We start from the raw sequence: 27,637 nt of genomic DNA on the forward strand, positions 1-27,637 counted from the left end.
TGATCATTCACACTGGAATTCATACTTCCTCCCACAATGGCTGGTTTTTGTTGTTAAAGGACAATAAGAAAACAGAAGCTACATTTATTATTTTTCTCAAGTTCCTTTACCTGCCCTGCTTTTGATTCCAGTGTAATGTGTTGATTTAATTCTGGAGGAGCATCAAAGACAAGGTGAAATGTAAAGTAAGAATTTATTTTGAACCATTTGTTGACATTTCATCTGCTTTTACTTTTTTGAAATGTAATTTCCTTCTATTTACTCAACTATGTTAAATAGTTGCTTTAAAACAAAATAAATTATTGACATGAATAATCATATTACATATTTCATCCATCCATCAATTTATGTATCCATAACTTGCAAGAGAACAAAATGTTATAAGACCTTGTTAGACATTAAAAGTCTCTTTACATTCCAGACAAATAGGCAAGCCCACAAAAATGTCTGCATTTTCTTTTTCAGGTGATATTACTAAGTGTAGTGAATATGGTATAGTTGAGGACAGCACTGATAAGGGTGACCTCTGTTGGGTAATGCTTGTTCTCTGTGAACTTTCTAAACCAAGCAACCAAATTATAATTGTAGTATTCATAAGACTGTACTTATGCAACTCAAATAAGATACTGAAAAATTCTTCATCTGTAATATAAAAAGCATGAGATGATCTCAATGAATTATTTTATTCTGTAAAATGTATGATTTTAATAGACATACAATTATACTTGTATAAGCTTAAAGAACAACCAGAGCTGTTACAATTGTATCTTAGACTTGTTGCTCACTATAACCAGGCTAATTTACATGCATAGATAGAAACCAAGGAGGACTTACTATGAATTATAAATTGTACATAACATCTTGCATTTCCACCTTGCAGAATAAAACAGATATTTTACCACAAACACATTACTACTAATCTTCTAAGAGCTAAGCTGAAGAATATACTTAAGATTCTCTGCCATTTAGGAGTGTATAATATCCATTCCTCCTGTCTTAATACTCTTCTTCTTGGATGCACACTGTATGCCTGCATTATGACACACTGCAGATGTGACCACATGATCCTACTGAAGCTGCACACTTGGATTATTAGGACACTTAATGACTCAGATGTCAGGTGATCATACATGTAACTAATCAAAATTTGCTTCAATAGCACTAATTATAAAACATCTCAAAGCGCCTCCAAGCATGCAGCGGGAGCACAGCTCTTGTGACACCTTTTGACAGAGCGTGTAGTGTGTGCTCTCAGCCCCCTCCCCCTGGAAAGCTGCTCTGCTGTTCTGGAGGGGGATAAGCCTTTTCCCCGCCCATTTTGAAGAGTCAGTCCTGCATTTCGCAATCTTTGGTCTTCCTGAACAAAAGGACTCTGGCTGGTTGGCTTGCACCTACGTAGGGAGCAAAGTTTTCTTACTCCTTTGCCTCTCCTTTGCACAACTGGGCAGGGGTGAGCACGATCTGGCCAACTAACAAAATGCCAGACATTTATTAAAGATAAACAGTAATATACATCAAATGTGCCTATTCCCAGAGATTTCAAGGAGTTTTAACAATATTGACACTTTGAAGGGCTAGAAACAAGCCATTTGTTAACTAGAGGGACCCAAAAAATGAGATAAAAGACAAAAACAATTTAAAATGTAATTTTAACTTATAAGCTAATTATTGATTTACTTGAAAATCCTCCAAAAATCAGGGTCAGATTTACAGCTGTTTTATTTGGCATAGCTCCACTGAAATTATTAGAACTACAATTTGTTTCTATACTGGAAACCTACTGACCACTATTCCTACCTAAGGACAGGTTTCAGAGTAGCAGCCGTGTTTAGTCTGTATTCGCAAAAAGAAAAGGAGTACTTGTGACACCTTAGAGACTAACCAATTTATTTGAACATAAGCTTTCGTGAACTACAGCTCACTTCATCGGACGCATACTGTGGAAAGTACATAAGATCTTTTTATATACACAAATCATGAAAAAATGGGTGTTTACCACTACAAAAGGTTTTCTCTCCCCCCACCCCACTCTCCTGTTGGTAATAGCTTATCTAAAGTGATCACTCTCCTTACAATGTGTATGATAATCAAGTTGGGCCATTTCCAGCACAAATCCAGGTTTTCTCCCCCCCTTCCCCCAAACCCACTCTCCTGTTGGTAATAGCTTATCTAAAGTGTACCATACACATTGTAAGGAGAGTGATCACTTTAGATAAGCTATTACCAACAGGAGAGTGGGGTGGGGGGAGAGAAAACCTTTTGTAGTGGTAAACACCCATTTTTTCATGGTTTGTGTGTATAAAAAGATCTTATGTACTTTCCACAGTATGCATCTGTCATAACAATAAAGGGAAGGGTAAACCCCTTTGAAATCCCTCCTGGCCAGGGGAAAGCTCCTCTCACCTGTAAAGGGTTAAGAAGCTAAAGGTAACCTCGCTGGCACCTGACCAAAATGACCAATGAGGAGACAAGATACTTTCAAAAGCTGGGAGGAGGGAGAGGAACAAAGGGTCTGTGTGCTGCTCTTGCCAGAGACAGAACAGGAATGGAGTCTTAGAACTTTTAGTAAGTAATCTAGCTAGGTATGTGTTAGATTATGATTTCTTTAAATGGCTGAGAAAAGAATTGTGCTGAATAGAATAACTATTTCTGTCTGTGTACTTTTTTTGTAACTTAAGGTTTTGCCTAGAGGGGTTCTCTATGTTTTGAATCTAATTACCCTGTAAGATATCTACCATCCTGATTTTACAGGGGGGATTTCTTTATTTCTATTTACTGCTATTTTTTATTAAAAGTCTTCTTTTAAAAAACTGAATGCTTTTTCATTGTTCTCAGATCCAAGGGTTTGGGTCTGTGGTCACCTATGCAAATTGGTGAGGCTTTTTATCCAACATTTCCCAGGAGAGGGGGGGGTGCAAGTGTTGGGAGGATTGTTCATTGTTCTTAAGATCCAAGGGTCTGGGTCTGTAGTCACCTAGGCAAATTGGTGAGGCTTTTTACCAAACCTTGTCCAGGAAGTGGGGTGCAAGGTTTTGGGGAAGTATTTTGGGGGGAAAGACGCGTCCAAACAGCTCTTCCCCAGTAACCAGTATTAGTTTGGTGGTGGTAGCGGCCATTCCAAGGATAACGGGTGTAATATTTTGTACCTTGGGGAAGTTTTGACCTAAGCTGGTAAAGATAAGCTTAGGGGGTTTTTTCATGCAGGTCCCCACATCTGTACCCTAGAGTTCAGAGTGGGGGAGGAACCTTGACATGGTGGCACAGTGGTGGGATTAACCTGAAATCATTTGAGATCCAGTTGAGATTTTTTGAACTAGAAATACAGATTTTAAAAAGGAAATTTTTTTTTCTTTGGAAAGAAAGTCCAGAAAGCAGCTTTGAAACTGAAAGCAGCTTGGTTTCTCTCTGCTTTGTGGCCAAGCAGAGACAAAAGGGGATTATCTTGTGAATTGCAGGTTTTCTTTGCCTGGAGGCAGGGTACTTAACTCCAGCAGGGAAATTCACAGTCTTCCAACCCAGGGGTTTTTTTTTTCTTTTCTTCCTAAAAGTAAATAGGGGGTGTGTGTTCTACCCATTTGCTTTTTCTTTGGGCTGGGTAAGCAGGTTTCCAAGCAGTTGGAGGTTTTTTGCTTTAATTTGGGCCCAGAGCAGAGACAAGGGAATTGTCTTTTTCTGTAGGCTGACAATCACTATCAGAGAATAGGTATTCTATTCCAGCACAGCAAAATTTTACAGCCAAGTTTTGTTTGTTTATTTCTAAACCTCGGGTGTAAAGTTAGTAAAAACAGAGAGGTTAGAATGGCAAAATCCGCGGCTCGACTACAGCTCGAATTAGCCAAATTTCAGGCTGAGGAAAGACAAAGGGAACATGAAAGACAGATAGAACTCATGCAGCTGAAGAAGGAACAAGAAATGGAGGCAAGGAAGCATGTGGAGGAGGAGAGGGAAAAAGAGAGGAAGCATGTGGAGGAGATGGAGAGGATAAAGGCCCAGCAGAATATACCAACAAACCCTAGCAATCCTTCTCCAGGTACCACTTCCCATCCCAGAAAGTTCCCCACCTACAAGGCAGGTGATGATACTGAGGCCTTCTTAGAAAACTTCGAAAGGGCCTGCCTTGGGTACAACATCTCTGCTGACCAATACATGGTAGAGCTGAGGCCGCAGCTCAGTGGACCCTTAGCTGAGGTGGCAGCTGAAATGCCTAAAGAACACATGAACAAGTATGAACTGTTTAAATCCAAGGCGAGAGTCAGAATGGGGATAACACCCGAGCAGTCTCGTCGGAGGTTCAGAGCCCTAAGGTGGAAACCAGACATGTCATTTACCCGACATGCCTACCACATTGTGAAACATTGGGATGCCTGGATATCAGGAGCAAGTGTTGAATCTCCAGTAAATTTGCCCTTCCTAATGCAAATGGAACAATTCTTAGAGGGTGTTCCTGAGGAAATAGAAAGATACATCCTAGATGGGAAACCCAAAACTGTAATTGAGGCAGGAGAGATTGGAGCCAGATGGGTGGAGGTGGCAGAGAAGAAGAAAACTGGTCGCAGTTGGAGCGGAGACCAGAAGGGACCACCCCAGACCACACCTTATTACCGGGGGCCGCCCAAAGCCCCACCTACCTCCCAAAGAACCCTCCAGACCCCTTATTGTCCCACCACCCCGTTCTCCAGCAACCCTCCTCGCCCCAGTGACCCGTCAGCTGGACGATGTTTTAAGTGTAACGAGCTGGGGCATGTAAAGGCCAACTGCCCCAAGAACCCCAACAGATTACAGTTCATTGCACCGGAATCACACCAGAGGTCCACAGGCCCAGATACCTCCCAGATACCCTTGGAGCGGAGGGAAACTGTGAGTGTGGGTGGGAAGAAGGTCACCGCGTGGAGGGACACCGGAGCACAAGTGTCAGCTATCCATGCTTCCTTAGTGGACCCCAATTTAATCAACCCAGAGATCCAAGTGACGATTCAACCCTTCAAGTCCAACTCTTTCAATTTGCCTACAGCCAAGTTGCCTGTCCAGTACAAGGGCTGGTCAGGAATGTGGACTTTTGCAGTCTATGATGATTATCCCATCCCCATGCTGTTGGGGGAAGACTTGGCCAATCATGTGAAGCAGGCCAAGAGGGTGGGAATGGTCACCCGCAGCCAGGCTAAACAAGCCGTGAGGCCTAGCTCTGTTCCGGAAACTTCTATCAGGACCCAGTCAGAGGTGATGGACCTGGACCCCAGACCAATGTCTGCAACAGCAGTAGTGGATCCAGTCCCAGAGACCCAGACAGAACCAGTCCCAGAACCGGAACCAGCCGAACAACCAACACCAGACCCCGTGTCAGCACTGAATCCAGTACTTGCAACCTCAACACCAGAGGGCCCCACCGAACCTGAACTGGCAGCAGCCGATAACCCGACCCAAGAGGCTCAGCCGGAGCCTGAATCCCAACATAGTGCACCAGCGGAGAGCGGTTCACAGTCAACAGAAACAGCTCCATCCCCTATATCGCTTCCAGAGGGACCAAGCCTAGGTCCACAATCCCATGAGGAACTGATGTCTCCAGCACCAAGGGAACAGTTCCAGACCGAACAGGAAGCAGATGAAAGCCTCCAGAGAGCTTGGACGGCGGCACGGAGCAACCCACCGCCTCTCAGCTCTTCTAATCGATCCAGGTTTGTTGTAGAAAGAGGACTTTTATACAAGGAAACTCTTTCTGGTGGACACCAGGAAGACTGGCATCCTCAGAGACAGTTGGTAGTTCCAACTAAATACCGGGCCAAGCTCTTGAGCTTAGCCCATGATCACCCTAGTGGCCATGCTGGGGTGAACAGGACCAAAGACCGTTTGGGGGGGTCATTCCACTGGGAGGGAATGGGCAAGGATGTTTCTACGTATGTCCAGTCTTGTGAGGTGTGCCAAAGAGTGGGAAAACCCCAAGACCAGGTCAAAGCCCCTCTCCAGCCACTCCCCATCATTGAAGTTCCATTTCAGCGAGTAGCTGTGGATATTCTGGATCCTTTTCCGAAAAAGACACCCAGAGGAAAGCAGTACATACTGACTTTCATGGATTTTGCCACCCGATGGCCGGAAGCAGTAGCTCTAAGCAACACCAGGGCTAAAAGTGTGTGCCAGGCACTAGCAGACATTTTTGCCAGGGTAGGTTGGCCCTCCGACATCCTCACCGATGCAGGGACTAATTTCCTGGCAGGAACTATGAAAAACCTTTGGGAAGCTCATGGGGTAAATCACTTGGTTGCCACTCCTTACCACCATCAAACAAATGGCATGGTGGAGAAGTTTAATGGAACTTTGGGGGCCATGATACGTAAATTCGTAAATGAGCACTCCAATGATTGGGACCTAGTATTGCAGCAGTTGCTCTTTGCCTACAGAGCTGTACCACATCCCAGTTTAGGGTTTTCCCCATTTGAACTTGTATATGGCCGTGAGGTTAAGGGGCCATTGCAGTTGGTGAAGCAGCAATGGGAGGGATTTACACCTTCTCCAGGAACTAACATTCTGGACTTTGTAACCAACCTACAGAACACCCTCCGAACCTCTTTAGCCCTTGCTAGAGAAAACTTACAGGATGCTCAAAAAGAGCAAAAAGCCTGGTATGATAAACATGCCAGAGAGCGTTCCTTCAAAGTAGGAGACCAGGTCATGGTCTTAAAGGCGCTCCAGGCCCATAAAATGGAAGCATCGTGGGAAGGGCCATTCACGGTCCAGGAGCGCCTGGGAGCTGTTAATTATCTCATAGCATTCCCCACCTCCAACCGAAAGCCTAAGGTGTACCATATTAATTCTCTAAAGCCCTTTTATTCCAGAGAATTAAAGGTTTGTCAGTTTACAGCCCAGGGAGGAGACGACGCTGAGTGGCCTGAAGGTGTTTACTACGAAGGGAAATGTGCTGGTGGTGTGGAAGAGGTGAACCTCTCCATGACCCTTGGGCGTATGCAGCGACAGCAGATCCAGGAGCTGTGCACTAGCTACGCGCCAACGTTCTCAGCCACCCCAGGACTGACTGAACGGGCATACCACTCCATTGACACAGGTAATGCTCACCCAATTAGGGTCCAACCTTACCGAGTGTCTCCCCAAGCTAAAACTGCTATAGAACGGGAGATCCAGGATATGTTACAGATGGGTGTAATCCGCCCCTCTGAAAGTGCATGGGCATCTCCAGTGGTTCTAGTTCCCAAACCAGATGGGGAAATACGTTTTTGCGTGGACTACCGTAAGCTAAATGCTGTAACTCGCCCAGACAACTATCCCATGCCACGCACAGATGAACTATTAGAGAAACTGGGACGGGCCCAGTTCATCTCTACCTTGGACTTAACCAAGGGGTACTGGCAGGTACCGCTAGACGAATCTGCCAAGGAAAGGTCAGCCTTCATCACACATCTCGGGCTGTATGAATTTAATGTACTCCCTTTCGGGCTGCGAAATGCACCCGCCACTTTCCAAAGACTTGTAGATGGTCTCCTAGCGGGATTAGGAGAATATGCAGTCGCCTACCTTGACGATGTGGCCATATTTTCGGATTCCTGGGCAGACCACCTGGAACATCTACAAAAAGTCCTTGAGCGCATAAGGGAGGCAGGACTAACTGTTAAGGCTAAGAAGTGTCAAATAGGCCTAAACAGAGTGACTTACCTTGGACACCAGGTGGGTCAAGGAACTATCAGCCCCCTACAGGCCAAAGTGGATGCTATCCAAAAGTGGCCTGTCCCAAAGTCAAAGAAACAGGTTCAATCCTTCTTAGGCTTGGCTGGTTATTACAGACGATTTGTACCGCACTACAGCCAAATCGCTGCCCCACTGACAGACCTAACCAAAAAGAAACAGCCAAATGCTGTTCAGTGGACCGGAAAGTGTCAGAAGGCCTTTAACAAGCTTAAAGCGACACTCATGTCTGACCCTGTACTAACGGCCCCAGACTTTGACAAACCGTTCCTAGTAACCACAGATGCGTCCGAGCGTGGTGTGGGAGCAGTTTTAATGCAGAAAGGACCTGATCAAGAATTCCACCCTGTAGTGTTTCTCAGCAAAAAACTGTCTGAGAGGGAAAGCAACTGGTCAGTCGCTGAAAAAGAATGTTACGCCATTGTCTACGCTCTGGAAAAGCTACGCCCATATGTTTGGGGACGGCGTTTCCACCTGCAAACCGACCATGCTGCACTGAAGTGGCTTCACACCGTCAAGGAAACTAACAAAAAACTTCTTCGGTGGAGTTTAGCTCTCCAAGATTTTGATTTCGACGTCCAACACATCTCAGGAGCTTCTAACAAAGTGGCTGATGCACTCTCCCGTGAAAGTTTCCCAGAATCAACTGGTTAAAATCGTCCTTGAGATGTGGAAAATATTGTTAGTCTTTATGTACTTGGTAGTATATTTAGAGATGCATGTGTCTTATTAACTCTGTTTTTCCTAGAGCTCCAGGAAGAAATCCCAGCCAGTGTTTCACCCTAGCTGAGATTTGGGGGGCGTGTCATAAAAATAAAGGGAAGGGTAAACCCCTTTGAAATCCCTCCTGGCCAGGGGAAAGCTCCTCTCACCTGTAAAGGGTTAAGAAGCTAAAGGTAACCTCGCTGGCACCTGACCAAAATGACCAATGAGGAGACAAGATACTTTCAAAAGCTGGGAGGAGGGAGAGGAACAAAGGGTCTGTGTGCTGCTCTTGCCAGGGACAGAACAGGAATGGAGTCTTAGAACTTTTAGTAAGTAATCTAGCTAGGTATGTGTTAGATTATGATTTCTTTAAATGGCTGAGAAAAGAATTGTGCTGAATAGAATAACTATTTCTGTCTGTGTACTTTTTTTTGTAACTTAAGGTTTTGCCTAGAGGGGTTCTCTATGTTTTGAATCTAATTACCCTGTAAGATATCTACCATCCTGATTTTACAGGGGGGATTTCTTTATTTCTATTTACTGCTATTTTTTATTAAAAGTCTTCTTTTAAAAAACTGAATGCTTTTTCATTGTTCTCAGATCCAAGGGTTTGGGTCTGTGGTCACCTATGCAAATTGGTGAGGCTTTTTATCCAACATTTCCCAGGAGAGGGGGGGGGTGCAAGTGTTGGGAGGATTGTTCATTGTTCTTAAGATCCAAGGGTCTGGGTCTGTAGTCACCTAGGCAAATTGGTGAGGCTTTTTACCAAACCTTGTCCAGGAAGTGGGGTGCAAGGTTTTGGGGAAGTATTTTGGGGGGAAAGACGCGTCCAAACAGCTCTTCCCCAGTAACCAGTATTAGTTTGGTGGTGGTAGCGGCCATTCCAAGGATAACGGGTGTAATATTTTGTACCTTGGGGAAGTTTTGACCTAAGCTGGTAAAGATAAGCTTAGGGGGTTTTTTCATGCAGGTCCCCACATCTGTACCCTAGAGTTCAGAGTGGGGGAGGAACCTTGACAGCATCCGATGAAGTGAGCTGTAGCTCACGAAAGCTTATGCTCAAATAAATTGGTTAGTCTCTAAGGTGCCACAAGTACTTTTTCTCTTATTCCTACCTACATGCCTCCAACTTTCACCCAGACCACACCACATGATCCATCGTCTACAGCCAAGCTCTACAATACAACCGCATTTGCTCCAACCCCTCAGACAAACACCTACAAGATCTCTTTCAAGCGTTCTTACAACTACAATACCCACCTGCTGAAGTGAAGGGTCTAATACAGGTTAAAAAAGTGGACATTCTCTAACAGAATGTTTTCTGGACCATGGTGGTTACCTATTTAAATGAAATAGAACATAATTTTTAAAAGGACAGCATCAGCTTGAAATCTAGTCCATTAATTTAAACAATTCAATATTTATTGCTCCCTCTTGTCTGCTTTGTGTTAATTGTGATGATATCATGTAAAATTAGCAACCTCCCGTGGTTGCTGTATTGGCTAGGTATTGCAGGTAGCTCACAGAGCTGCATGCAGCATTAATCTCACCCCTAACAACAAACTCACAGATTAATTATATCATTCCCTTACATATGCTTAATGCATAGATGGCTTACTGCATAGCTGGCTAATAATGTAGACTCCTTTTAATTCTAGTAGCTTTAGTGTATTGAAATAAATGTGCAAATACACCAGAGAGCAAATGACCTTCAATGCTGGCCGAATGTGCTGAGACGCTCCCTGTGGATGTGTGTCTTCTCTAATTTCAGTTAGGCTGTATGTGGGGGTAGGCATCCACTAGCATGGAGCTGTGTGCAGGAGTGGGGCCTGTAGGTCCAGGCATGCAACCATTGAAGTAAATGGGGGGTGGGGCAGTGGTCAATGACACTGCAGTTCTGTCAATGGGAGCATCATCAGGCCCTACAAATGAAATTCTTGAAGATTTTCAAAGACATTGAAATGTCCTGAGGCAGCTTTGTAAAAGTGTCAGTTCCTTAGGTCTACCAGAATAAATAACTGCCAGGTTATACTATAAATATTTATGTAAGAAAGGTTTGTTAGCACTGCCTGTCCCATAGTTTAAGTTACATGGAGGCAGAAAAACTACCAGGATTTGACACCTGATGTTTACAGGTAGGAACACAGGTGTGGTACCTATAGACTTATGCGGCTATTTAAACAGGGGAACAGTTCATTTTACTTACCAGAATAACTGTGTCCCAGCATTAATGGACCGATCCCATACCCACAGCCATTGACTTCCATTAAAAATAATTGGGACTAGGCATGTAAGGACATAAAATGTCTTTCCTTAACTTGGAACTCAACTTTTCTGTTTGTCTGCCTAAAAATGTCGTATCTGCTCTTGTTTCAAGTAACGCCTGAGATTATTGTCACTGACAATCTAAAACAGGTATTTTCTGTTATTTTTCCAATTTACTTACTGCATTAGTTTCTCTTCTGTATAAGTCAATTAGGGCTTCAACTGCAAATACTTAAACACATGCATAATTATATTCATGTGAGCTGTCTCAATGAAGCGAATGAGACTACACTCATGAATACAGCTACACATTTGATTGCTTGCAGGATCAGGAACTTCAAGACTGGAGCATTTCGGTGGCACTACTCATGCAAGTAAAGTTGTGAGTAAGTGCCTGAAGGATCAAAGCCTTAGTTTCTCCCTTGCTGAATAGATCCTTATGAACATCAACAGGGGAGCAGAAAAACCTTTATATATATATTTACACTTCAGGACATAATATGTAAAAGTCACCAGAAATTGGAATTTTTAAATATTAGAAATTTTAAAAAATTGAAGTTGGCAGCGTCCCTGTAAAACATTAAACTTAAATGAGCAACAGTGTCAACATTTCATTCAATCTAAGTCTCAATATTACAGTAAATATACAACACTCTTTGCAGATTTAAACATGGACAAATTTCAAAACAAGTTTTAAGCCACCATATGGTTCAGTTTTGCAACAGAAGAGATTATTTACATGAAAGAGCAAGGAATATATAACTTGGCAAATAAACACGAAAACCTAGTGTTTAGATAAATGTTAGAGTGTTTTCTGAAGAGCTTTTAATGATTTCAGCTCACTTCTCAAATTGTTTTGAGAACTCTGCTCCTATTTTACCCATTGTCTCTGAAGAGCACTGGCAGGGAATTCCAGTGGAGGGGATGGACAGCTGCAGCACACCTGGGGAGATGTGACTCACATTTGTTATTGCAAGTAACACTAACAATTATGTGGTTTACCTTAGCTGTCTTATTAAAATGGTAGTTTCCACCAGCCTTTTTTCTCTCCTTGGTGAAGGTTAAAATTGCTTTGTTAGAGGCAATGAATAAAAAGGGGACAGCACCAAAGATGAAAAAAAGACTTGTGCATATTAACAATTAAATGAACGTAAAACAATATAATTTGAGTGTTGTGTTCTTTCACTTTCCTTTTGGGAAATCTCTGATAGAGACAATGGGCCAGTTTCTGTACTGTGTCTCACACCTTTATACTTCTCAAATTCTTGGGGATAATATGACCCCATGGCAGCTTTAATTTATTTAGCTTTTCCACAACTGCCAATGGACTGCCCTGCAGCCCACAATTCTGTGCTCTGGTAACTATCCCTTCTGCCAGAAGCTGGGAATGGGCGACAGAAGATGGATCCCTTGATTACATGTTCTGTTAATTCCCTCTGGGGCACCTGGCCTTGGCTGCTGTCAGAAGACAGGATACTGGGCTAGATGGGTCTTTGGTCTGACCCAGTATGGCCTTTCTTATGCCCTTAGCATGTCCCTTTCCACTCCCCCAGCATATCTCTACAATGGGGATGGCATGGGGATGGTGTAGAGATGTTGCCCCTGCTCTCTTGGGTTTCTCTTTATAGCCCAATGGTCACCAATATGTAATGTTAACAGTCACAGTTACTTATTTTGTAACAACACAACTTCCAAATAAAATAACTGGGGTGGGGGTGGGAGAGTGAGAAGCATCCAAAAAGCTGATAGAAAGCACTATCAGAAATAGGCTTCACGTAACTGCCGGTGAGCAGTGGTTAAGAGGGACCACATTATCAGGACTCAACCAGATCCACTCATGTTACTAACATTAATGAAACAAATCACAGCCACATTCAAAATCAGCAAGAACTGGCAAGGTTAATAGAGTCTGAAAACCTCAGGTAAGTATGAAAAAAAATCACTCTAAATAGGAATACAGATTTCAATATGGGCAATGAATAGCAACTTAGTGTGAAAACTACAGTGACCCTGGTTCAACTGTCAGATGTTAGGCATCGTCAGCCATCTTCTGCCTGGCTCCCATAAGTGCAAGTCCTTGACAAAGCCCTGGCTGGGGTGATTTAGTTGGTGTTGATCCTGCTTTGAGCAGGGGGTTGGACTAGATGACCTCCTGAGGTCCCTTCCAACCCTGATAGTCTATGATTCAAGTCAAATAAACTTCACTTTAATCCTTAAATAAATTATTACACTGCAAAAGGCTGCACTTCCATTATTCATGTACATAAGGTGTCTCTCATGGATATCACATCCTTTCTGCACCTAAGTTTTTACTGCTGACTTTACCCTTGTATCCCAAAATCCATTTGGTTTGCCTATAGACCAATGTGGAGCATGATGGAACATGCTGGGACTGTGTGTGGAGACAGAGGTCTGCCCACATGGAGTTCATTGAAGGATCAGGGCATTAGAGTGACTGAGCCAAATTCTGATTTCAGCTGCACCTGAGCAGCCACACTGAAACCAAAGAAGTTTTATGAGTGTAGCTGGGATCAAAACTTGGCCCCAGATGTTAATGTTGTGTTGGATTAAGGATAATTTCTTACCTGACAGTCAGGCTTTTCTTGGTTCTATATATCACCCAGGACAGACTGTACTATATCTTCTTATTTATAAATGAAGACAGAATACCAAATTAAACCAAACCTGGTGATGCTACCCATCTCTGCTGAGTTCTCCAGTTCATTCCAGTCTCCAGTAAGGAGACTGTTCAATTCAGTAGACAGGCCACCAGAGTGGGAGTCAGGAGATCTGAGTTCATATTCTGCTTTCTCAATGATTCACTGTTTCACGTTCAGCAAGTCACTTACAGTGATTTTCAGAGGTGCTGAACACCCATAGCTCCCTTTGGAATTAATGCCAATAAAAATTTGTTCCAATCCCATGTAATTTAAGTTTCTATTTATACTCAACCACCACCTTGTTAGCCAAGCTTGAAAACTAAAAGTTTCATAAACAAAAGACAGCATGAAATCATGCCTGCAAACAGTTTATTACAAAAAGTATATTAAAGGCCTTCCACACTTTAAGACCATTATCAGCAAAGTCATCAAATGTAAATAAATGCTTGAAAGGGAACACAAGGAAGAAGAAAACTTACTAGAACATTGTGATGCAAGAACATTAATCATAAGCATCATATTTCTGTGAATATATCATAAATTCTGCTTCCCCACATTGAGCAGAGATGCATTGGATTGAAAGATTTTTTGTATCAGTCTGAAAGGAAGTTAGTCCCACCCATGAGATCATTAATCCCAATGGTTAAAGCACATTTTCTCATTGTTCTTAATCCAAACTTCATCAGAAAGTAGCAGATCCACTTGAGGCCCCATTTCTTTTATATTCTTGAACTGGGTTTGGGGCTCCCATCTGGAGGAAAGATGGATCCAAACTATTCTTTGAATAGCAGAAAGAATCTCACTCTTCTTCCTAACAGCTACAATATTTTAGCTAAAAAGTTTTTGGTTTTTAAATCATTGTCTTTCCAAAGTTAAAGGAGGGAAGTGTTACTTTTACAAGTGTCTTAGGAGTCATAAATAGCATAAAGACAGGATACTCTACATGTCTACTAACACAAGAATACAGAATAAAATAAATACAGTGTTAAGAAACCACAAATAATACCCTAAATTCTTCAATATAGGTAGCCAGAAGTGATATACTAACAAGGCACCAAATCCTGAGGGTTTGGGCTGATTACATCAGTATAATTCCAACGTTACCCCCACTAAAGTCAAATCACACACCCCATTACAAACCCACAAACCACACCACTATCACATACAACATACATTCCCACAACAGTGTTGAGTTTCTGGCAGTCATAACTTGAATAAAGAAGTGACAAATATGATAGTCATCAACATTCTGGTATGTTTTAATCAACCAAGAATAATATTTCATATTTTATTCTGACACAGTAAACCTTTGCTTTTTTTGTATTCAGTTTTACATATACATGACTGCTGGTGTTAGCTCCTATCCACGTGTCACTAATTTCAAACTAAAACAGTGCAATATTATACCAGTAAAACCTCGTGAGCATAAGTCTCAAAATTTAATGTAATGCAGAAATGAAAAAACAAAAGAAAAATAGATAAACATGGTACACTAGTTTTCAATGAAAGCGATTAAGACACTGACATTATATTACCTTCATGTTAAGGAGATTTAGGTTTGAAAACACCTTGCTGGGTGTTTTACAATAAATCTGTTCACTGTCTAAAATTACATTCAGAATGCATTTTATTAATCCTGAAGATTTAAAAATTGATTCCTTGTTTTTCACAGAGCTCTTAAAAATTCTCTCCTAGTATCTGCTGGAATTGTGGCTGCTCTGAATGGCCTCCAACTTCATGAATATCCTTAATAACTCAGGAGGATTCTCCCCTAGTATCAGTCTCTCTCACCAGAAAAGACGACTGAGAAAGCTAATGCCACATTGTATATATACAGATGATAAATCCATAGAAATACCTAGCTTTGGATCCAGAATCAATTGCATTAGAAGTATAATATCGATATTTAACACATTTTAGACAATTTTTTTGTTTTGTTTGATGTACTGTGTTAAACACAGAGCCTTAAAAGGACTTTTAAATTTAATTATGACCTTATCTCAAGAGAATCTATATTTAGAAAAAGATCTGAAATTAAGGAACATGAAATTAAATTGAATGGATGTAATAATGAATTATAGCAGTTAAATTACAGCCTGTTTTACTAAGCATAGTCACATTGATTCTGATGGGTCTACTTTAATAAATGAAACAAACTGTGCAGGATTTTATAAGAGGGCTATTCCTTATGCTTCCCTTCCTCCGCACCTTTCCCTTTGATCTCTTTGTTGTTGTTGTTTGTTGCACTTCCATGAGAATTATTCTATATGGAATTTCACACACACAACAGAAATCAAATATTTATTTTAAAAAGCCCATTAACTTCACTACAAAAGAAAAATTGCATTTTGAATTACTTTTACTCATATCTCAGAATTACTATCTGACAGGATTGGAAATGAAATAAAAAACTACCAAGATGTTTAGTTTTAAAAGCATTTAATGACATAGCATGTATTTAACAGACAGGGTAAAAGTCTTAGAGGTACAGATCCATACAACTGAAAGCCAGTTCCAGGACTACTCTGACTACAGGCCCAGTCATTGAAAGTTCATTCCTATTAAATGTAATTTTTGATTGTGCAGTAAGATGAAATTTTTTTCATTACAATAGTTACAGTGACAGAGAAATGCACACTATGTATCAAATAGCAAGGTAATGTAGCAAAATTATAACACACAGTGCTGTAGCTGACAAGCAAGTAACCATTTGAGTAACATTACTTTTTTTTTCCAGTAAATGCTTCAGTTCCACTTTTACACTTATCAATGATTTTAAAGGGTTTATTATACATCTAGTCTTATTATACTTTGTACTAGAATTATCTGAAACATACAATATAATGTATTTCAGCAAAAAAAATTGAAATTTCAGGTTATTTAAAACTGTATCAGTATGCTAAATCCTTCTTGTATTCCAACATTCTTAACTGTTGTACTTGATCCAGAAAAGCGTCACATTGTGTTAATAACTGATGCCAGGATACAAATGGTTTGTCCGTAAGTTAATGCATATCTGCACTCTGTTACAGCAAAGATAATACACTATTATTTTAATAAAGGTTAGACTTGTAATGGGAGGTTCTGTTAGTCAAGACTCAGCATAACCATCTTAAATGGAAGTGAACACGTTTGAAAATTTGTACATTTGTCTTTGATGCGCACAGTAAATTTGTAAGCACCGCTGCCTTGCATATCAATAGCACAGGATATGGGTTCTTTTCCAAGACAGCCTCACAAAATTGAGGAACAGTTTAAATATTAAGATCTAATCTACATTAATTCCATTAAAAAAACAAAACAAAACCTGGTCCTCCCTCTCATACAGAAGCTGCCCAATGCACCTCATACATTTGTAATGGGTTTTTTAATGCTCTATAAATAATAAAAATTAAATCATATTGAGGAACATTAGGCACAGAGAGTAATGTATTGGTTCTGAGCTCGCATGCTGGAATTCCACTGGAAAGGTCAGAAGTGCAGCGTGTGGAGATGGAATTCACTTCTTTTTGCCAAAAAGGCTGAATCTCTTTTCTTTGTCTTTCTCTTTGTCTTTCTCCCGCTTGCCAGGACTGGATTCGCTGGTTATTGTAACACTGGCTGGCAGGGTTTGGGCACGACTAGAAGCTGGAGTGCTTTGTGTGCTTGGAGACACTTCAATTTTGTCAGAGGAGATAGCTGATGTGATGGCCTGAATCCATGTGTTCATTTCCTCCTTCAACAAACAGCAAAGTTAAAATGTAGGAATCAACACGTCAGCTCATACTGTTTTCTATCATTCAAACAACGTTTCAAAAAGGTAATTGATACAGAAGTAGAAAATTAAAGAGAACATGATCCCAAGTCATAATTTAGCATCAACTTTTCAACCAGGCCTTTACTCAGCTGCCACTCACGTGCCATGCACTTGCTCTTTGCAGATGCAAAAATGTGCATGTGTGCTTTAAAAAACAAAAACAAAAAACAAAAACAAAAAAAACCTAACCCCTGCATGGATACCAGTATTAGAATTTGCACCTTGAAAGTCTCTCTGTCTTGATGGGTTTTGAAGGAGCAAATTCCAACACCACTTGTGGATCTGCAAGTACATGGACATGTATGCACAACTGATCTTACGATCTAAACCATTTCTCTTTTCTTAGCATATGTCAGTATACGAGAATGTGACAGCAATACCATTAAAATCGGCAAACAAACAAACAAACTGATGGAAACTTACATCATCTTTGGCTTGGAAGAGGTACTCATTGCCATCAGTTAATCTGCAATTAAAAACAACCACCACATATATTAGCCTAATAATACACGGGTCCAAATCCTGCTTCATTTTCTCAAGCAAGCAATCCCATTGTGGTAAATGGGACTACATGGCAGAGTGATAAATAACACAACCTTGTAATAAGCTGTATTTCCCATGCATCTGTAATCACCTGGCCTGCACTCTACTCACTAATCCATGTTCCTTGTGGTCATTACCAACATTTTTAATTTTGAGAAGCTGTCATTTAACAAAAACAACCTGCCCTGAAGTGCAGGATGGGCAATATTCAATCCTGGGCTAGTGACAGGTTTAAGGTTCAGTGTCTCATGATCTACTGGGGTTATAAACGGGCACTCTATACCAAGAGATATTGAACTTTGTTTTATTTTACATATAAAAAAACCTATCCTAGGTATAGTTTAGACTGAGGTTTAAACATGTAATATTTTATTTATCTATACTGAAATGTTTCTACAGTTGGGACTAATGGGAATTAAAGGGATACCAAAAACAGTCCCAACAGAATTTTATAAAACTCAAAAACATTTCTAAGGTATTTTTCTGTACAGAATATGTGGAACTGTCCTGTTATATAAAGGTTCTACTGGCACACATTTGTGATGACCTGCATGACTGTTTGCAGTTTTATAATGTGCAAGAATAAATAAAAATAAATAAATAATGTGACCATCTCAAACAGTTAAGCCTTGTGATGTATTCTCTGCCTCTCAGCTGGTGTAAATGGGCTGCAGCTGTTTTCAAAGGGCTGAGACATTTTGCAGGCGACGAAGACTTAAATGCATAAACTGTTTGTTTATTATAGTTTTCTGCAGCTTAGCATCTCCCACAATTCTGATATGTATAGGTTATTCCCTTCCTGTCTGCAGTTTCTGGAGGCATTTCAAAGGTAAAGCACAGCCTATGCTAGCCATGTCCCCTTCTGGTTTCATGGATAGGAACCACCCATGGACAAAGTCCCATATCAAGTGCCTCTAGGCCTCTCTCCTGAATAAATGGAGCCATTCACCACAACGCATCCAAGATCTGGTCCTGGTTCCAAATCAGGTGGTCAACAATCCCGCAGAATGTCTGCAAGGGTATTCCTAGTTGTCTAACAGATCCACAGGTACTCACAACTGATGTCAGCCTGGTCTGATGGGGAGTGCATAACGGGCACATAGCAGTGCAGGCGTCAGGAACCTCAGGGAAAGGATCCAAAACATCAACCTGTTGGAGCTCAGAGCTGTCAAGCTAGTCCCACTGAGATTCCAGAACTACCTAGAGGATGAACGTGTTCTGGTCCAGCCAGACAACATGACCACTGTGGTGTACATTAACAATCAAGAGTATAACCCTACATTCAGAAGCAATGGAAACAATGGAATGGGCATAGAGAATTCTCCATTCCATAAAAGCAATACATGTAAAAAGAGAGCTGAACCAAAAGACAGACTGACCCAGCAGATGCACAGTCAATAGCTCAGAATGGTGTCAAATAGAATGCCTTCACTCTGAGTTTGCACAAGTTTGGCCTTCTGGCAGTTGACCTGTTCACCAGTCACAAAAACAAAATGAGACTGAAGTATTTCACCAGGGAAGCAGACCCAAATGGGGATAGAAGCTCCTTCTCAAGGCCTGATCATAGAATCAAAGAGTCATAGAATATCAGGGTTGGAAGGGACCTCAGGAGGTCATCTAGTCCACCCCCTGCTCAAAGCAGGACCAATCCCCAACTAAATCATCCCAGCCAGGGCTTTGTCAAACCTGACCTTAAAAACTTCTAAGGAAGGAGATTCCACCAGCTCCCTAGGTAATGCATTCCAGTGTTTCACCAAACTCCTAGTGAAAAAGTTTTCCCTAATATCCAACCTTAACCTCCTCCACTGCAACTTGAGACCATTACTCCTCGTTCTGTCATCTGCTACCACTGAGAACAGTCTAGATCCATCCTCTTTGGAACCCTCTTTCAGGTAGTTGAAAGCAGCTATCAAATCCCCCCTCATTCTTCTCTTCCGCAGACTAAAAAATCCCAGTTCCCTCAGCCTCTCCTCATAAGTCATGTGTTCCAGTCCCCTAATCATTTTTGTAGCCCTCCGCTGGACGTTTTCCAGTTTTTCCACATTCTTCTTGAAGTGTGGGGCCCAAAACTGGACACAGTACTCCAGATGAGGCCTATAGTTGACTGCCTAGTTAATGAGAGGGAAACATTAACTGACTATGACTATCCTCCAAAGTGACTAGAACTCTACAATCCTCCAGCTTAGCTTCAACACAAAAGGCCCACTCCTCCATCTGGATGAGGGTTAGCTTGTGATGGCAAGAGCACAACAAAAATCCCAAGGATCCTGCTATCCCAGTTATCCTGGATTTTCTTCAGGAAGGCACAGACAAGAGATTCAGCCCAGCACACCAGGTGTCAACTATAAGTAGTATCCTGGTCACAAGATTCTCTGGTTCCTTGACAAAAACAACATATCCAGATTTGTCAGAGCAGTCAGACTGGTTAAACTTGTGATCAGACCAATCATTCCTAAGTAGAACCTACCACTGGTATTAAAAGCCCTAACCACACACCCTTTTGAGTTACTGACATCAATATCTTCATTCTATCTATCCATCAAAACCTGTTTTCTGGTCACTATAATGTCTGCTAGATGAATTTCTGAACTGGCAGCTTTATCCAGGCAGGAACCCCACTGTGTGTTCCTCGATGACAAGACAGTGCTAAGAATCCAAGCATCATTCTTGCTTAAAGTGATTTCATCTTTCCATGCCTCACAGAAAATCATCCTTCCTTCATTCTGTCCAAACCCACAGCACCCAACAGAAAAGTTGTCACACACTTTCGATGTTCAAAGAGCACTGAAGATCTATATCAAGCACACCGAATCAACAGAAGATCGGGCACCTTGTTTGTCTACCTTCATCTGAAGTGCCAAGGGCTTAGGGTACTCAAGCTATCACTAGTTAGATGGATCAAGCTATGCATCATAGAGGCATACATGGTATCAGGTTCTCCTGCTCCAGACGTCATCATGGAACCACGATGAGATCTGTGGTGGCATCATGGGCGGAAAGAGCTTGTGCTTCCACTGCAGAGATCTTCAGGGCAGCAATGTGGACATTAGTTAACACCTTTATTAAATGCTATAAAGTGGACACCTGCTTAAAGTTGTGCACATGCTAAAATATCTTGATGAGACTGGGACCATGTAAGAAAGTAGCTTGCACGGTCACATAGTTCAGTTTAACTTAAATAAAGAGGTGCCCAGCTATTCTACATTGGGTAGCACTGACTCACCTGAGTAGAACTTTAGTAAATGCTCATATGAGTAAGGGTGGCAGAATCTCATGCAAAATAATGAACTAAACTATCAGTGAATCTGAACTTAGCTTCTCTGCCTATTAAGGAACTAAAAAAAAAAAAAAATCTTGTTCTACATGTTAAAGGGCCATTTTCGAGACTGTGGATTGGTGGCTGATGCCCTCAAATCCCTTTGACTTTAATGGAAGATGAGGGCAGTCAGCACCTTGTAGGATTGTGAACTGTTTGTCAGGGAGAGAACAGGACTGGGAACTGTTTGTCAGGAAGAGAACATAGCATCATAGAATATCAGGATTGGAAGGGACCTCAGGGGGTCTTCTAGTCCAACCCCCCACTCAAAGCAGGACCAATCCCTAATTTTTCCCCCCCAGATCCCTAAACAGCCCCCTCAAGGATTGAACTCACAACCCTGGGGTTACCAGGCCAATGCTCAAACCACTGAGCTATCCCTCCCCCCAGACATGTTCTGCAATAAAACCTTTCCTTTCCCAGAATGGTGCTCCAACAATCTTACCTTAGCTTGAACACGTGTTTCTTCTTTTTGTAATCAACCGCTATTTCACAGACTGCTTCTTTCAAGCTGATGGGGATCTCACTGTGGTAGGGAATGCCAGAAGCAGCAGCCTTGGAATCTTTGTAGAAGCCCATCTCTTGGTTGTTTATAACACAGTACACATTGTGCCAAGATCTTCAAGAAAGGGAAAGTAGTCAAAGCATGTGTAAGTCTAATTCTCTTCAATGAACCATGAATCTGACTGAAACAAATACAATTATCTTTATACAATTATAAAATGAACACCAACTCAGTCTGGGGAGGTAGCAAAACATGTATCGCCCTCTTAACTGCCGGCTGAGAATTCTCTCATGCAAGTGCTGTTTCAAGACAAAAGTACTGATCTTGTGCCAAAAGTAAGAGAGATTTCTAGAGCTCTATCTTATACCACATTAGGATACCCTAAGAGTGGGAGTATTGTTTGGAAGATAGGCAGTTTACGTACTTGAGAGAGAAAGTGCTTGACCTTTTAATGAGCACTTGTTCTTGTAGAGGGATTTTTCACGGTGTTATAAGATTATGGATGAATTGAACATAAAATTCTTTACTCTTGTACACACTCTGTAGCAGTAATTATTACCTCCTGTAATACCAACCTGTAACACGGTTGTAAAAAGAAAGTAGTACTAGAAGCAGGTCTCCTTGAATATTAATACCTAGGACCTGTAACTATCTACATAAAGTTTTATAGTTTGACATATTCCTGTAGAATCTCAACTCTGTGGAAAAACTTTTTCCTCAATAGCAGTCACAGCACAAATATAGTTTTCACATGTGATGTGGGACTCTAGATAAAGAGGACAAAGACAGTCATTTTACTGTAATTCAAATCTTTGCCCCTTGGCTGCTACCCAACAGTTCACTCCATTCATAGAAGTAGGGAGCGATGAGCTAATCCAGGATTCAGACAATACTTTATTTTCCAAGAAAATTATAGTTATGGCTTTCCCAGTGCTCCCCCTCAAATGGTCATATAGGACCAGATTCTGCTTCCTCACAAAGACAAAACTTTTAGTGGGAGTGTTCCTTGTATGGGGACTGCAGAATAAGGCTCTTAGAAATTAAATCAACCACTACATACAAATCTAACTTCAACCCACACTTTGACAGATTGCAGTGTAGATGGAGGGTGTTAATGTACAAACAACTAAAAGCATGGATGCTTCTAGTACCACACTTGCACATTTTTCTTTTCCTGTGCTTGTGATTGAAGCACTACACTGGGACTCAGGAGATCTGGACTCAATTCCCAGCTCTGCCACAGACTTCTTGTGTGGCCTTGGGCAAGTCACTTAATTTCCCTGTACCTCAATTCCCCATCTATAAGAGAACACAATAAAATTCCTTTCTCTATCCTTTGTTTTCCCTGTCTATTTAGCTGTAAGCTCTTACAAGTAGGAACTATCTTTTACCATGTGTTTGTGCATCACCTAGCACAGTGGGGCCTTAATGTTGACTGGGGCTTCTAGGGGCTATGTAGTACAAATCATGATATTTAGTAGTTTTTAGAGTATATTTGGATGTAAAACTTATTTGCATTAAATGCTGGCTACTTTACCTGTTTGAGGCTTTCTTGTTATGCGTCTCCCATTCATGTTTACGATGCAAAAAGCCCTCCATCTGAGCTGAAGGAGTCTCTTGTGTTTTGGCTGGTAGGGTAGCCGCAGTCTGAGCCTGAATGGCAGTCTTGGCTTTGCGGTCTGCAGTTGGGGAAGGAACAGGACTAGACTCTTTGGAACTTGTCCTCTGTTCTGCAGCTCCATTGACCATTTCATTTGCTTCCACAGTTTCCGCCATCTAGGAACAGTGGAAAAAACATTCAGCTAGAGGCCACACAAAGCTACAACATCTTAGAGTTAATTTTCTATCTTGCACAATGTGGCTGAGTGTACACTTTGTCTATAGAGTAAGACAGTCCAGTAAAATCACTTTCACACCCCCATGGAGACACAGAAGGCCAAGGAAATTAGACATATGAATGGATTAGTACCCATTTTACAGATGAAAAAAATCCAGGAAAAATAAGAGCTAAACATCAGTGTGAGTTTTACTGCACTTTGTTCTGTTAATCAATCCATATCATTTTATACATTGTCAATCCTAAAATGAGAGCATTTCATCCCATTGCTAAGTACTCAAATACTTGCAACAGTAACAATCACACTTCTGTAAACATTAGAGGAATAATTAAAGTTATAGACATCAGCCACCTTACATATATTTATAATTTTACTGCTTTAAGTTTAATATAAATTATAAACATGTATTAAATTACAAGTAAACAGAAAATACAATCAGAACTGTCCAGGAGCATTCACAAAAACACAACTTTAATGTATGTTGCAAAATTGCTTGGTTTCTGTAAATGCTCTTTCTCCCCATGCCCCAGATAGCACAATATAATCAAAACATGCAGAAATTAGGAAGATTACACCATGCATTTCATGTCCATCATCCCAGTTAGGATTTGGATCTTAAAGACAGGGAAATTGTGAGAGGTCAAATGTCAATTTATCAAAGTCTGTTACAGACTTCATTATTAGGTGGATAGGATTTATGTTAAAGGAACTGGAAACACCACAGTCACTCAACATCACACAGCTATTTACCCCCAAACAAAGACAGAACCAAGGCCTTGCCCATCACTTGCTTTGTTGATCGCGTTGCCTGCTGCACTGTGTTCGAGATAGCCTAGAGAGCAGCTCTGACTGGTCAAGCTGTCGACGTCTTCAGGAGCCATTCATCCAAAAATCATTTAAATTGGAATCCTAATGGCTAGTGTGCTTTTGCAATGCAGCTTGGTTCCAGTTTTATTTTTTCCTGTACCATTACTTTGACGTGTAGAGCCTTTGGTAGCAGCCCACAGGTTACACGATGAGTGTCTGGTATTGTTATTAGCAAGTTACTAAAGCTCATTGCTGCTAATGCTCTAGTAGATTACAAACATTCTGTACCATTTTTATGCAAGCAAGTATTTTCAAATGGCACAATAATTAAAGACATTCCCACTGTTGCACAGGGTCTGAACAAGTCAAAAGCAGCAAAATTATTAGGCAATGAACTACAAATTACACCTCCCTTTGCTAGAACTTTTCATGCCTGTCAACTGTGAATTACTGTATCTTTCATCATTGAATGTCATATCCTAAACCCTAGAAAAATTCAAGTATGGGATATGAATTGGGAAGGACTGGTTAACTGCCTTTAAACAAACTAAATTTTCAGAGTATATACATTACATCACTGAAACGGGGAAAGAATCACAACTCGGATTAAATTTCAGGCATATTCAATTAATAGGACTATGCCTCCAAAGATGTACAATCTAGTTCAGACTTTCTCAAACTTTATTGCACTGAGTCCCCCCTTCTGACAACAAAAATCATTACACGACCTCAGTAGAGGGGACCAAAGCCTGAGCCCCACCATTCCGGGTGGGGGGCCAAAGCTGAAGCCTCAGGGCTTCAGCCCCAGGTAGGGGGCCTGTAACCTGAGCCCCGCTACCCAGGGCTGAAGCCCTTGGGCTTTGGCTTCAGCCCTGGGCGGCGTGACTCAGGCTTCAGCTTTGGTCCCAGGTTGTGGAGCTCGGGCTTTGGCCCCGGGCCCCACCAAGTCTGAGCTAGCCCTGGCAGCCCCATTAAAATGAGGTCGCGACCCACTTTGGGGTCCCGACCCACAGTTTGAGAGCCGCTGATCTAGGTTATTGGAAAACAAGTGCCCCTTGAAAATGTCCATCCTGGATTATGGTTCTATTTCCTGTCAGTATTTTACATCTTTAGGCTACGTCTACACTATGAGCCAAGGGTAAGGTTGCCGCTCGCATACACATGCTAGCTCAATAAAACTAGCATGAGTATACGTAGTAGCGTAGCCACAGTGCATGGGCAGGGGTAGCAGGGCTAAACCGTACTGAATATGTACCCACCCATTTCAGACCAGTGTGTACTCAGCAGAGCTAAGCTATGTGGCTGCTGACTGTGCTACCGTGGCTACGCTACTATTTCTACACTGAACTAGCATAAGTATGTGTACGCAAGCTGGGAATCACACCCCTAGTCTGTAGAGTAGACGTGGCCTTCGTAAAGCAGTGGCAGAGTTTATTCTGCAAACTGTGTGAAATTTGGACCATTAACATCTGCCACTTTTAACCAGATATCAAAATAAAACAAAACATGCTACAGGAAGAAAGACTGGTGGACGATTATCCTAATGTTGCCAGCATGGTTACCAGGAAATGGATGTTATAATAAAGCAAGCTAATATCCTGGTTCAGCATTTAAAAAAAAAAAAAAAAGGGGGGTGGGGAGGGGGGAAACCTTAAGCAAATGGGCTAGTGACAGCTTAATTACTGTTCTTGAAACAAATTCTTATTTCTAAATTGACAGACCTATACAGTGAGATTGTATGAAGTTTAAATGAACAGCAAGAATTAATTACTGGGCATGTGTGTAAACTGTACATTACAGTGGATGATGGTAACTTAAATACTTGCCAATAGCCTTATATAACTATGTAAAACTACCTATTAGCTAACCTCAGTATTTGCAGGATTCAACATATTTCCCATAGTAAGTATAGGAAGGATATGAGAATATCACAAATATGGAGGTACCTATATCTACTCATTGTAGGTAAAGCAGGGAAGTTTTTCAGTACAGCCACTGCCTATCTAGTTAAAATGTTTTTATGGAAGAGAGAAAAAAATCACTCCCTGCTGCGATTTGCAAACCTGTTGTTTTAAATGATAGCTACCAACTGTAATTACATAATCAGTCCCTGAACTTCTACTTCCACTTACAATTTAGCTATTGATTTTAATTACTGGATTGAAATAAAAACAAAAATGCATATGCAAACTAAAACACTACAGTTATGCTAGGACTATGAAAAGCTCACTGGATGCTCTTTAATGGAAATTTTTGAAGCATAATTTTCTTTTTTATATGTTATTCACAATGAACAGAAGACAAGCAAAATAAATCTGCACGTGGACCACAAATATTTATACCAAGTATGTGCCATGAAAATAAGAAAAAAAAAAAGAAAAAGAAAAAAGAGGAGCTAAATAAACTTTAATGGAAACATGCTTTGAGCATGCAAAAAACAACACAACAGAGGACAAACATTAATAGCAAACTGTACTGTTACAATAACAAAACAGTTAACACACATGAATACATTTTTCTTCATTGTGACTGTTTATGGGAAGTTAGTTGAAAGTACTTTAGTGGCTAGCTACTATTCATGAGGTATTTAAATCACAACTGTGACATGCAACATGACAGCTAGTGACAGGATTAGAAACATCCCTTTGATTTTCAAAGTGCATGAAGCAATATTACATTCAGTTCATCAACTTGAGTCTCTGCACCACAACTCAAAGAATAAAGAGACATACTTGTCTTCTTCAAATACAAATAAATTACAGCCAATAAACTGTTCTGTCAAAGATATAATTTTGAAATCTTAGTCATAATTAACAGGTAAAAATATTATACTCCCTTAGTGTCTGGCATTATGATTTTACTCATTTTTCTTGACAGTAAAACAAAATTTGTATACTTAATCCTAATAATATAAACTAAAAATTATCATCTACCTAAATGGCTTATTGTTAGCCAGAATACATGTAAAGGCTTCCTGGTCTGGCAAGTCTGAAGACGCAGCTATGCTTTATGAGTACTGTAATACTTTTAAAGGCACAGAGACCCAATACTGGTGCATGGAATCCACCAGAACATTTGTGTATATTTGTATACAGAAATTTAAAACGGATTAAGAAGCTATATGTTGTTATCCTGACAAAAGAGAAAAAAAAAAAGACATGCATCATGAAGTGGAAAGATAAGTTATTATAAAAGTACAATTGTTGGAGAACAGTCCATCAGTCACGTTGACTAAGATACTCTTTTGAAATCTAAACTTTGATCATCAACAGCAGCTTATATCAACTCTGTTACAAACAGCAAAACTGGTGTATGTCTGATGTATTGCAACATGTGGTTCATTAAACTATAGGAGATGAAACCTCTCATTAAGAGATCAACATGCAGATGGTGAAGATTAATATGAAGATGTGCTATAAAAAGATTCCATAAAACAAAAACAAAAGTTGAATAAGGTTATGGTAACAACCAAGAAGGTTTGCTGTATGCAAAAATTTTGTGATGCTACTGCAG

The 27,637-nt window shown here is 40.9% G+C and overlaps 1 protein-coding gene across 3 annotated transcripts in view; it reads right to left on the reverse strand.

Moving 5' to 3' along the window:
- Positions 1–15,741: 15,741 nt before the first annotated feature.
- SPTBN1 (spectrin beta, non-erythrocytic 1) overlaps positions 15,742–27,637 on the reverse strand; it is a 220,065-nt gene continuing 208,169 nt past the window's right edge. For all 3 annotated transcript variants that reach the window (XM_048842862.2, XM_048842861.2, XM_048842864.2), the window contains 4 exons: positions 23,017–23,255; positions 21,420–21,593; positions 17,539–17,581; positions 15,742–17,034 (listed from right to left, as the gene is read on the reverse strand). In XM_048842862.2, coding sequence (XP_048698819.1) covers positions 16,819–17,034; positions 17,539–17,581; positions 21,420–21,593; positions 23,017–23,255 — 672 coding nt within the window. In that variant the 3' untranslated portion in view covers positions 15,742–16,818. The remainder of the gene's footprint in view (positions 17,035–17,538; positions 17,582–21,419; positions 21,594–23,016; positions 23,256–27,637) is intronic.

The sequence above is a fragment of the Caretta caretta genome, chromosome 3 (assembly GCF_965140235.1).
Source record: "Caretta caretta isolate rCarCar2 chromosome 3, rCarCar1.hap1, whole genome shotgun sequence".
Lineage (NCBI taxonomy): Eukaryota > Metazoa > Chordata > Testudines > Cheloniidae > Caretta > Caretta caretta.